A 12,500-nucleotide genomic window follows, 5' to 3' on the forward strand; every position below is an offset into this window, starting at 1 on the left:
TATAAATAGCTAAATAAGATAACGTAAAATATTTTCGTAAGTTAAAGAAAAGGGGTAAACGGGAGAGACAGGCAGTACTCGTAATTGGCTCATTGGTGACTTAGTCCAAGTGTAGCCATCTATGTGTAAAAACAATTAAACAAGTAAACTCACAGTGAGCATGGCATGGCATGCCTGTCGGCAATGGGTTAACCCATTGTTGACAGGATTTCATGTCCATTGGGATTTTAGTTTATTAATTTTGTTTACATATAGATGGCTCCACAAATGATTAGTAACCAAGGAGTCAAGTGCTAGACCTGCCTATCTCACCTGTTTACCCCTTTTTCTTATTTTCAGAAAGCTGCTTTATTCATTTTTTATCCTAATTGTATTGTTGATAACATTATAGTGATCTTACTGTCTGTGATAATGATAATAGTAGCAGTATTAATAGCATTAAGAGAAAAAAACAGGTGAGGTCACACAGGTCAACTAATTGACTCCTTGGTGGCTGAGCACTTGTAGAGCCATATGTATGTAAACAGAATTCACAAAACAGGACATCTACTCAGTGGCAATGGTTTAACTACACATCAGAAACAGTTATGTGTATTTTAGATTTTTTAGATCTTTTTAAGAAAAATGAATGGAAAGACCTCATTTAGCTATTCTCTTTCAGCCTAAAGTGTGCGATGAGATTATGGAACAGTTTAGTAAGATTATCCTAGAGGCAAGCAGTGGGACCTATGGTGTGGGTGCAGGCCAAGACCAGCGCATGAAACAATATAGGTGAGGAATTCTCTTCATGAATGTTACATCAGAATTGAAAATAGTATTTTATATATATTTTTTTTTGCAGATCTTTTTTATATAAGTTAATGCAACTATTAGGAATTACTCTTTTCCTTTCTTTCTTGTTTTAGCCAAGCAGTATATAATTGATTTTTTTTGTTGTTTCTTTGTTTAAGCCTTCTAATGTAATCATATTGAGATTTTTTTGGAGGCTGATCTAAAATTACTTTACAGACATGTCGCTACTGCAGTTCACAATGCTCTAGCAAATATTGCAGCGAATATTCAAGGTGAAGCTGAAATGGACAAGCTAGTAATGCGACTTTTAGAACTGTTTGTGAAGCTGGGTTTAGCAGCTAAACAGAACTCAGAAAAACATCCTGCAGTCTTGAAGGTATTATATATTGTTTGATGAAAGTAGAAAAGACTTTTTTTGTTTTATTTCTGGAAATATTTTTATGTCGGTATTTGTAAGGGGCCTTTTCTCATCTTTTTCCTCTCTGTCTCTCCCTTTTTGTCTTTTTAGTACTGACTATTATCAGTGAACCCATTAAAAAAAAAAAAAAAAGTACATCTCACAATCTTTTTGGTCCCTGTTTCTTGCTTTTTCCCCTTTCTGCTCCTTTATCCTAGAACTTCAAATTGTTAATTATCCTAATATTAATTAAGTATCCTAGTATATCCAAGTACTACATATTCTAGTAATTCTCAGTACTAAATATTCCTGTATTTGTGGGTACTACAGATTTAAGTATTTCTAAACACTGATCTAATCCTACATCTTACAAGTACCTACAAATACTTACAAATAATCCTACAGGCATCAAGCAGTGCAGGAAACCTCGGTGTGCTCATCCCTGTGATTGCCGTGCTGGTTCGCCGTCTTCCACCAATCAAAGAACCAAAACCTCGCCTGCTGAAGTTGTTCCGAGACTTCTGGCTTTTCTGCATTGTGATGGGCTTCACTCAGCAGGAATCAGGTGGGTCTTAGACTGGAACTTTGCTTTATTGTTAGTTGTTGTTCATTTAAGAATATTTAGCTTACGTTTCTTGATTTTGATGTGTTTTAAGGGCTTGGTATCCAAATATGCAATTAGCTTTGTTTGATTTAAATGGGAAAAAAAAAAAAAAACTTACTGCTTGTTACAGGGTTATGGCCTGCTGAATGGTACATGGCTGTGTGCGATATTGCCGTCACATCTCCCCAGTTACTCTCTCGAACCCAGCACCGCTCTGAAATGAAGGAGCTCTATTATACTTATGCAGTTCGTGATGAGTCAGTGTCAGTGGTAAGTTGCCAGGAGGGAAATTTGCAGCCATATAGTATGTCTTAAATGTTATATTTCCCAAAACTGACCATTGGTTTGATTGATTTTGGTGTTAATCTATTATTTGCATAGATTTATGGCATTAGAATGCTTTATTCTCATACACAACATAGGTATGATTGATTTTGTCTCCAGTGAATTTTATATCTGAGAAAAACAAAAACAAAAATGTCCTTAATCTTCCAGGGAGAATTGGGTGAACTACGACAACAAATTCTCAGTCTCCTTGAGCATCCTACAGATGTCACCCCAGTGGTCAACAAGTTATCTTTCGCTCAGTGCATTTATGTGCTGTCTGTATATCGAGTAGAAGCACTCAGGTCAGTTTACATTGAAAATTGTCTGTTGATGTTGATGAATTTTAAAAATAATTTAGGTGTGCTGTATTATTGAAGTTTTAATAACATGATCATGACTAAAAGGTCTGGCAATTATTGATATCTAAATTTTATTGTAAAATGACTCACTAAATATTTTAAAACTTATTCCATTATATCTTTGTTGCAGAGTAAGGAGCTCTACAGAGACAAGTTTTATGCCAATGTTTGAGTACCTGCTGGACCCAGCCATCCAGAATGACAAATGTGATATGTGGACGTGCATCAACAGGTAATAGAATGTTTCTTTAGGAAATTGACCATTGTTTTGATTAGAATTTTAAAAGAATTATTTGTCTTAGGTCAGTGGATTTTCTAATATTGATTAGTATTATTTTGTCTTCATCATTAAATGTAGCTTGTTTTTAGCTAATAGATTGCAAGAAAAGAGTATGATGTAAGGAAAGATTATGTTGGTTTAAAAACTCAGTAGAACAACTAATATGTTTTCAGAGTGAGTGAGAAAGTATTCAACATATTCCTTGAGCAAGTGAGTCACCAGCCTCGAGATGAAAGGCAAGAAAAGCTCCTGGTGCTTCATGCACAGTTTCTTCTGACACACTTCAACCACACCCAGGCACAGATCAGGCGTGTAGCTGACAAGCTGTTGTCAAAACTTGTTGACAGGTAGGTATTATGTCTTATTGTTTCCACAAGCCCAATGTGTGAATGTTTTCTTTTCAGGCATTGTCTTCAGCTGATGATTCATATGGTGAATGTGTAAACTTATGCTTGTATTACTTTATCTCAATATCATGGTTATTATTTATTTGATACTCATCCTTTTATATTTTTTGGAAAGAAACTTACCACTCATTGTCTTATAGGTTCCCACAGCTCCTATGGAATGGCAATGTGCTGCGAACCCTCCTAGACATTCTGCAGGTCCTGGGCTACTCTCTACAGCTAGACCCTAATGATGCCAACCCAACTATTCCTATTCCTGATACACCTTTTAGCATCACGCTTATGGATACTCTTGAGTATAGGGAGGTAAGGTACTATTTTCAAGAATGATGGATATATTTCTTTACTATTCAGATACAACTTTGAAAAAAATCTGTTGATTTGGGGATCCATGTAGGATACTACAGTTAACTGACTTTTCCATTTAACTTTTCAGAGAACCGTTAGCGACTTTGCAGCGCGTTGCCAAGGTATCCTTCAAGAGGCAATGAAATGGGCTCCAGAGGCAACTCGGTCCCACCTGCAGAATTACCAGACACACATTGACCAGTCCAATCTAACATCACACTCTGGCTTGGCCCTTGCTACTCAGTCAGTCATGCAGTATGCGGGTCTTGGGACACCTACACACATGAGCCATGTAAGCCTTTGAGATTTTATAGCATTAGATGGTTTTCTTAGTGAAGAGTTGTGTGTTCACTGCATTCCTTAAGCTGATTCTGATGCAATTTTTAGGGCTGATCCTGATTCTTGACAGAGGACCCTAACAGCATTTATTGATATTGTTGTTGGTCAGGCTCAGTGCTATGATTATTTGTATATTGAGGGTCAACTTGTTTTAATAGATAGAACAGGAAGTGCTGTGTCTGTAATGAAAAGTAATATTCTTTAATGTGATTAATACTGTTAAATACTTTATAAAAAAAGTAGATAGGTATATGAAAGTGAGAAGAGGGGAATTAGCCAGGCTTGATTTTTTTTATTAGAAAGTAATATACTTTGATTTTTGTCTACTCAGACTGCAACTTTGGACAAGCGCAACAAAGGTGCGACAGACCTCACCTCTTCCTTCATGAAGTCATTAAGCCTGAGAACGCACTATCAGGGTGAGATATCAGGGTTGCTTCTGATGGTGAGAGACGAGAGTCAACGAGAACAGCTGATTGCCAAGCTCCTTGGTGACATCAAAGTGGCTTGTGAGAAGAAGAAGGAGGTGGACTTCAGACAGGGACTCTGGAGGGCAACTGGGCTCATGATTTTCTCAGAAGGTAAAGATTTTAGATATCATTGGAGGATGAAATAGAGTGATGTGTATGGCTGTTATTACTTTGATGTTAATCTCTTGTCAAAATATTGTGAAAGTGTGGATATAATTTTATGTTCAAATTTGTATTGACAAGACAGAGTAATGTTAATCTGTCATATGCTGCTCTTTAAAAGACTTTTGTGGCTATACTCAAGTCTGTAAATACTTGTTACCAGTATTTAGATATGTATGTTACAAATTTCATTCCAATTTTACAATTTAATCTAATTTTCTTTATATATCTTTGAATTTTTTAAGGCATCAACCGCAGGCTACTTCGACACATTTGCTCTGCGTGTCTAGACATGTTCACAGAAGATGCCATGGAAAACAGCGTGGCTTGCTGGCAGTGGATACTTTCAGCTCGCCATGACATGACACTACCCTTTATGCAGGAGATGATAACAGCTTGGCAGGTGAGGATGTGGTCTTCACTCGAGTCCTTGCTATAAGGGTTTCTTACTCTTCTTAATCAGAGATTAATATTTGGTGACTTGATTCTATTTATATATCTTTTTTACATACTATTGTTTCATGAATAAGTATGTATTCAGTTTTGCAAACAATTATAGGATTAATGATAACAGCTTATAATATATATATATATATATATATATATATATATATATATATATATATATATATATATATATATATATGTATATATATATATAAATATAAATATATATATATATATAAAAATATATATATATATATATATATATATATATATATTTTTATATATATATATATATATATATATATATATATATATATATATATGATATATATATATATATAAATATATATATATAAATATAAATATATATATATATATGATATATATATATATAAATATATATATGATATATATAAATTTATATAAATATATTTGAATATAAATGTATATGATATATATATATATATATATGATATATATATATATATGATATATATATATATATATATATATATATATATATATATATATTAGGCAACAATCTTACATGATTACTAATATTATTGAAATATACAAATATGTCATTTGCCTTTACCAGGAAAGTGTTGCTCGGCGCTTGGGCCTGTTCTCTCGTCAGATAGATGAAGTGAATCCCCTTGCAGCATATGAAGGTTGTAACCTTGAGCCTAAGGTGCCTCAAGTTGGCCCACATGACATATGGATAAAGGTAATGTATCTCATTTAGTTTTGTAATATTATACAGCTATATTTCCTTGCCAAGTCACTGTTGTAATGGATTGGTTACCTAATGTATGGTTTCCTCTGCACCAACATATGCAACAGATAAGAAGGTTGTAATATATGCATCTCCTTCATCTTCCTCTTACAGTTCATCAGTGAGCGAATAGAAATTGCAAAATACGACAGTGATGCCCAGGTGGCCATGTTTGCATGCATGTTTCATAGGACACTGCACATGACTGTTGGAAATCCAGATTCCAAGATAAACCGCCACATTGGAGCCATTGGCACACGTTTTCGTTTGCTGTCCTGTGCTCTTGCCCTCATTCAAGGTAAGTAGATCTGCTGTTTATTGTTGCTTTCTGATATATGTCAGGGTTTTGTGGAATAGGATTTTATTGCAATTATGGGAGGAAAAGGAAAGGTGACAGGAAGGCACTAATTTGATATATATCATGCTACAGTAATTTTCTTTATATTACAGTTGCCTCAATATGGTTATCTTAATATCATTAGAAACTTAAAGCATAGGAATGTCTGAGATATTACATTATCTATTGAATGTATATCAGATATGTCCTATAGAAGTCGAAATTATGTTCTGTATAAAACAAAGCTAAAGCTAATGTGATTGGTTCTTGCTTACAAGGGCTAGAATGGTGCCTTGTTTTAAGAGACTTTTGTGGGGCAGGCAAAGAAATCTAAGGAATGAAGTAATCCAGCAGTTGCAATATGGTCTATCTGAATGCTGTTATACTTTTCTTATTTTATCTTTTTTTTTTTTTTATAGGTGATACCATCCCCAAGTCCCTCAGTAAAAATGTTCTTCGTGAGCGTATTTACTGTGCCTGCCTTGATTATTTCTGTGCTGCCCGAGGATGTCCCACACAACGACCAGCCTGCCTCCAGGAAGATATCAATGCTCTCCTAAACTTCTGGAATGCTCTCCATGCTGACAAGAAGTACCTGAAGACTAGTGTTATTGGAGGTCAGAAATGTTGCTGCTATTGTTTTTGCCACATTTTTATTTATATATATATATATATATATATATATTTTTTTTTTTTCTATTACTTTAATTGACTTTACTTTAGTGTATTTAACTTCATGAACAAGAAAGTGTATGTATAGTTTTATTGGAAACTAGATATACACCAGATTTTATTTAAAGGAAATTGTGAAATATTTCTTATTTAAGTATATGCTAAGTATACACTATTATTATGCCAGTGTAGTTTACTAAAGCATTCTTTCCCCAATTTCAGACTTCACCTCTTATCAGTATGGAGGGGGTGCTTCTCTCTCCCCATCCATGGCCTCAGACTTGAGATCAACGTCAGGTGAGTTTGTTGTGAATAATGCTGGCTGGATCAACACTGTCCCACTGTCATCGAATACGTCTACACTCTCCAAGAGATCAAATCGCAGCAAGAGAATGGTTAATCCTGATGTCTATGTTAAGGACTATCTCAAGAAAAGGGCACTTATCCTCTCCTTGCTGGTAAGTTGAAGTGGTGTTCATGATCATTCAGGTATTATAAAAATGAATTTCCTTAGTTAACTTTCAAGCAAAAATTTGTTAAAGTTTACACAGTCATTACTATTCCTATATGAAATATTGTATTACAAGAAGGATTCTGTAAACCTTATGTGTCCTAATAGGCAGTGGAGATTCAGGCCCTGAAGGTGTGGCTCCAACCTCCACAACCCACTGGCCAAGGAGGAGAAGTGACAACTCCACAAGAAGAAGCTCTAGTCAAGTGGTTGTCCGGTGGTTTTAATAGCCAGAAAGCCTGGAGTGGAAACACAAACCTTGCCTGGAGTATTTCACCAGCACTAGCTGTTTATTTGTCTACTAGGTATGATTTTTAAAAATCTTTTTTATTGTGAATGGATCTGTATCATTGTGTATTTTTGCAATTACCTGCTTGTTTATAATTAAAGCAAATGGATATTTACAGTTGTGAAGTTTATTTGATAAATAGGTGCATCTACAAAATTTGTATTTCCTACTAAAAAAGAATGAAATATAAATCACTGGAACAATACCAGTATCTGATAATCTATACTGAAGCTCATAATTTTAACCCAATGTCTGCAGTTTTATGTACTGTCCCCGTTAGATTTTTGTGAGTTTTGTTACATACAGATGGCTCCACGTGTGCTCAGCCACCAAGGAGTCTTATCAGTTGGCCCAAGTGACCGCACCTGATTTCCCCATACCTTGAATTTGCGGGAAAATGTGTTTTTCTTTCCAATACTATTAATATTCACATTATCATTCTTATTAAATTGTTATTCAAATATTAATAATATCAAATGCAGTAAAATAGAAATGAAGGAAAACGGTAAACAGGTGAGATAACTAAGACTAATAGCTGACTCCTTGGTGACTAAGCACTTGTAGAGCCATCTATGAGTAAAGACAATAGATAAACTTTTATTACAGTGGGCATGGCATTGTAGTCCACCTGCACTAACTGGGTTGAGAAATATTACTGAAGTATAAGACACATTCTTATGATATAGTTCTTCAATTAATTATTGAAAGACAGTGGAGCGGTTGTTAGGATTTTGCTTAGGCATTAACAGATGCTTAACAATCAAGTATTTTATCTCCAGAATCCATAATGTCCAAGGACTAGATGCCGAGATCAGCAACCTTGTCCGTGAAAACCCCATAGCTGTTAGTCACCTTGGGGAAGCTCTGCAGTACTTGGCCACTTCAGAAAACATTCTTTCAGATATTCCAGAGGTAAAGTTCAGTTGTATTTGCAAGTATCTTTGTTCTGAGTGTTTTTTACATCAGTTACTTATGCTTGCACTCACTTTGTATTCTTATTTCCATTATTTGCTCTATGTTAATTCTTCAATTTTCATTCTTCTTGGCTCATTTCTTGCTCGGATTATATGTTTCTTTAGATAAGTTTCACATTGTGTATAGGTAAATATTAAATATTAATTCATTTTTGCTGTGAATTTATGAATTATAAGTATCTATTCCTTGAAAGCCACTGTAATTTTATCTTCCAGTTAAACTACATGTTGACATGGGCTCCAGTGCCACCTGTCAAGGCACTGGCATATTTCTCAAGGCAGTATCCACCTCACCCTCTGACTGCCCAGTATGCTGTTAGAGTATTGTCTAACTACCCTGCAGACACCATTCTGTTCTACATCCCTCAGCTGACACAATCGCTTAGATATGATACTGTGAGTAGATTCAAGAATTTTCTTTCATGTTTTATGACTGAGGCATTTGTGGAATGTTTCATCTTTGTTTTATGATTTCTTCTTGCCAATGCTTTGGTAAATAGTGGTTGCCATCTTGAATATGTTTAGAAAAGAATTAAATATTGTTGACTAACATTTATTTTCTTTTATTCTTTAATAACTATTATGTGATTGATATATGAATGAGGAGCTAATTGGTTATATTTACTTGTCAGATGGGTTATGTAGGTGAATTCATAAAATATGCAGGCAAGAAATCACAGCTGTTGTGCCATCAGCTGATCTGGAACATGCAGACTAACAAATTCAGGGATGAAGAAGGACATGAGAAGGATGGTAAGTAGGGATGTTTTTATCTTTTCCCAAGATACAAAAATATGAAGGCCATGGATAGGTAAAACATAGACGATTGTTTAGGATAAATTGTAACTGCTGTTGTTCTTTCTTTTAGCTGATTTGTTTGAAGTGTTTGAGAATTTGGAGAAGTCTTTGATCAGCCAGTTTGCAGGGACAGCCAAGCAGTTTTATGAGAGGGAGTTTGACTTCTTTGGGAAAGTCACTAACATATCGGCAATCATCAAACCATATCCAAAAGGTGAGATGAAGAGAAAGTTATGTATTGCAGAAATGTGTATCTTTGCATGTCTCAGACATATCCATATATGAAAGTGGGTCAGTGCATGCATGCACATATGAATAAATTCTTTTACCTCATCCTAGGTATTGAGAGAAAGAAGGCATGCTTAGAGGCACTCAAAGCAATCAAAGTGGAGCCAGGATGCTATCTGCCCTCTAATCCTGAATCAGTTATCCTGGACATTGATCGAAACAGTGGAACACCAATGCAGAGGTATGATTTGTGGGATATAGGTAGTTATTTACTTTTTAGATATAGCATCTCTTGTGAGGAAATTTATCTTTTTTGTGGTTCCTAGTTGAAATTATTTCTTTGTATTTTATGTCTGTCTTTGTGTGTATATTTTTGTGTTATTGGTGTTGATTTGAATCATACCATATAATATTTTGGATGCATTTTGATTGCATACATTTTTATTTGAAAAAAATTATACTTTATTTGGAAAATTATTCAAATTCTCAAAACCATGGTATTGAATTAAAGAACAAAATTTACCTGTCTGTCTTTTTTGTTTGTGTTATTAGTGCCGATTTGAATCAAGTGTATAATTTTTTTTTAACACATTTTGACAGCATACTTCTTTATTTGAAAAAAAAAAAATTATGCTGTATATGGAAGATTATTAAAATTTTCAAAACCATGGTATTGGAGGAAAGAACAAAATTTACCAGTTGGACATGTTAATTCTAAATTGTTCTGCCATTTCAGTGCTGCCAAAGCTCCATATTTGGCAAGGTTTAAGGTGCGTCGTTGTGGCATCAAAGAGCTCGAGAAGCAAGGAATGGCAGTCAGCTCTGGGCAAGAGGTTGACTCAAACATTGGTCCTGAAATTTGGCAAGCTGCTATATTTAAGGTAAAATGAACATGAATTAAATAGACACACTCTAAGGATCTAAAAGCTTAAAAGAAAAATGAGTAAACCTTCTGCTGCTTTGATGTAGTTGGTGGAACTTATACCTTTAAACAATTTAATAGGTAGGAGATGATGTACGACAGGACATGCTGGCCCTTCAGGTGATCTCCATTTTCAAGAACATCTTCCAGACAGTGGGACTGGACTTGTTCCTCTTCCCATACCGTGTTGTGGCCACCTCTCCTGGGGTAAGAGTGATAGAAATAAGAGCAAAAGTTGATGATAGTATAATGCCTTGGAATAAATTAGAGAGTTATTTTAATCTTTTTCTTTCTTTGCCAGTGTTCTTCCTTGATTATTTTTCATGAATTTATGTTGTAAAGAATTTTCATTTTATTGCTGCAGTGTGTTGCTTAACCCCTTCCTGATGGGTCATGTCTATAAACGTGAAAACAAACTGCTCAAAATGTGGCGTGCCAAAGCGCTCCGAGGCGGTGATTCGGCTTGATGTACCGAACTCCCGCACTCAAAGCCAGCATGTTGCCGTGGATCGCCAGAGCGTAGAGTTATTTTTAGTTTTCTACACCCATCACCAAGGGGTTAATAGATATAATGATCTGTGAGAAATTTATTCATTATGTTTCAGTGTGGTGTAATTGAGTGTGTTCCCAATGCTAAGTCTCGGGACCAGCTAGGCCGGAGCACGGACACTGGGATGTACGAGTATTTCATTAGTGTGTATGGAGACGACAATTCTCATGCTTTCCAACAAGCGCGGTCCAACTTTGTCAAGTCCATGGCAGCGTATTCCCTGGTGGGCTTCTTGTTGCAGATCAAGGACAGACACAATGGCAATATCATGTTGGATACTGCAGGACACATCATTCATATTGGTAAGTTCAAGACTTTCCCAATGGCGTTTAACTTATGTTTTTCTTTCTCTCGTCTTTATTCTCTTTGTCTATTTTTCCCCTTTTCATTTGTCGTTGACAGTGTGTTACTTAGAAGTAGAAATACGTGAAACATGTTTATATGAGATCACCTAGCTGGTATCCACAAAACCAACCTTCCTTTAGTTACAAAAGATATCTCTTTAACTGATTTCTTCCAGATTTTGGCTTCATGTTTGAAAGTTCACCCGGTGGGAATCTTGGATTTGAGCCGGACATCAAGCTGACCCAAGAGATGGTGATGATCATGGGCGGAAAAGTGGAAGCTGCACCTTTCCGCTGGTTCGTTGAGCTGTGCATCAAGGGATACCTGGCTGTCAGGTAATGTTTCATCTTTTGTTCTCCTTGCATTCATTCTGTTGTTCTCTCCAAGTTGTTATAAAAGTAGTAATTGGACCTCTACTTATTACTATTATTGTGACTTGTATCATAATCTTGTTTGAGTTTTATAAAACCAAAGTAAATACTACAGTCCAAATTTTGCATGTGCGGATAAAAACTCTTTGCAGTTGTAATTTTTGTGTTGAAAATAAATCTTAAATATAAAGTTAGTTAAAAAATTCTTTATGTGCAGTTCTGTGTTCCAGTTCCAGATTGTTTTGTAAATTGAGAGAGAGAGAGAGAGAGAGAGAGAGAGAGAGAGAGAGAGAGAGAGAGAGAGAGAGAGAGAGAGAGAGCGAGAGAGCGAGAGAGCGAGAGAGAGAGAGAGAGAGAGAGAGAGAGAGAGCGAGAGAGCGAGAGAGAGAGAGAGAGAGAGAGAGAGAGAGAGAGAGAGAGAGAGAGAGAGAGAGAGAGTGAGAGAGTGAGAGAGAGAGAGTGTGTGAGAGTGTGAGAGTGTGAGAGAGTGAGAGTGTGAGAGAGTGAGAGAGTGAGAGACAGAGAGACAGAGAGACAGAAAGACAGAAAGACAGAAAGACAGAGAGACAGAGAGACAGAGAGACAGAGAGAAAGAAAAACAGAGATGTGAGTGTGTGTGTGTGTGTGTGTGTGTGTGTGTGTGTGTGTGTGTGTGTGTGTGTGTGTGTGTGTGAGAGAGAGAGAGTGTGAGTGTGAGTGTGAGAGAGAGAGTGTGAGTGTGAGTGTGAGTGTGAGTGTGAGTGTGTGTGTGTGTGTGTGTGTGTGTGTGTGTGTGTGTGTGTGTGTGTGTGTGTGT

General features: G+C 35.9%; 1 protein-coding gene across 5 annotated transcripts in view; it reads left to right on the forward strand.

Annotated features, from left to right (window-relative positions):
• The window catches only part of LOC125041139 (phosphatidylinositol 4-kinase alpha-like), a 48,984-nt gene that overhangs the window by 14,855 nt on the left and 21,629 nt on the right, over window positions 1-12,500 (forward strand). For all 5 annotated transcript variants that reach the window (XM_047635925.1, XM_047635928.1, XM_047635927.1 and 2 more), the window contains 25 exons: window positions 662-771; window positions 1,009-1,168; window positions 1,595-1,754; window positions 1,924-2,063; window positions 2,289-2,422; window positions 2,610-2,711; window positions 2,933-3,106; window positions 3,307-3,472; window positions 3,603-3,806; window positions 4,185-4,434; window positions 4,731-4,888; window positions 5,531-5,659; window positions 5,822-6,005; window positions 6,464-6,661; window positions 6,939-7,174; window positions 7,336-7,532; window positions 8,296-8,428; window positions 8,707-8,886; window positions 9,123-9,243; window positions 9,359-9,502; window positions 9,628-9,757; window positions 10,253-10,397; window positions 10,520-10,645; window positions 11,044-11,290; window positions 11,509-11,668. In XM_047635925.1, the coding sequence (XP_047491881.1) occupies window positions 662-771; window positions 1,009-1,168; window positions 1,595-1,754; window positions 1,924-2,063; window positions 2,289-2,422; window positions 2,610-2,711; window positions 2,933-3,106; window positions 3,307-3,472; window positions 3,603-3,806; window positions 4,185-4,434; window positions 4,731-4,888; window positions 5,531-5,659; window positions 5,822-6,005; window positions 6,464-6,661; window positions 6,939-7,174; window positions 7,336-7,532; window positions 8,296-8,428; window positions 8,707-8,886; window positions 9,123-9,243; window positions 9,359-9,502; window positions 9,628-9,757; window positions 10,253-10,397; window positions 10,520-10,645; window positions 11,044-11,290; window positions 11,509-11,668 (4,088 nt within the window). The remainder of the gene's footprint in view (window positions 1-661; window positions 772-1,008; window positions 1,169-1,594; window positions 1,755-1,923; window positions 2,064-2,288; window positions 2,423-2,609; window positions 2,712-2,932; window positions 3,107-3,306; window positions 3,473-3,602; window positions 3,807-4,184; window positions 4,435-4,730; window positions 4,889-5,530; window positions 5,660-5,821; window positions 6,006-6,463; window positions 6,662-6,938; window positions 7,175-7,335; window positions 7,533-8,295; window positions 8,429-8,706; window positions 8,887-9,122; window positions 9,244-9,358; window positions 9,503-9,627; window positions 9,758-10,252; window positions 10,398-10,519; window positions 10,646-11,043; window positions 11,291-11,508; window positions 11,669-12,500) is intronic.

This window comes from Penaeus chinensis, chromosome 30 (assembly GCF_019202785.1).
Source record: "Penaeus chinensis breed Huanghai No. 1 chromosome 30, ASM1920278v2, whole genome shotgun sequence".
In the NCBI taxonomy this organism is placed as follows: domain Eukaryota; kingdom Metazoa; phylum Arthropoda; class Malacostraca; order Decapoda; family Penaeidae; genus Penaeus; species Penaeus chinensis.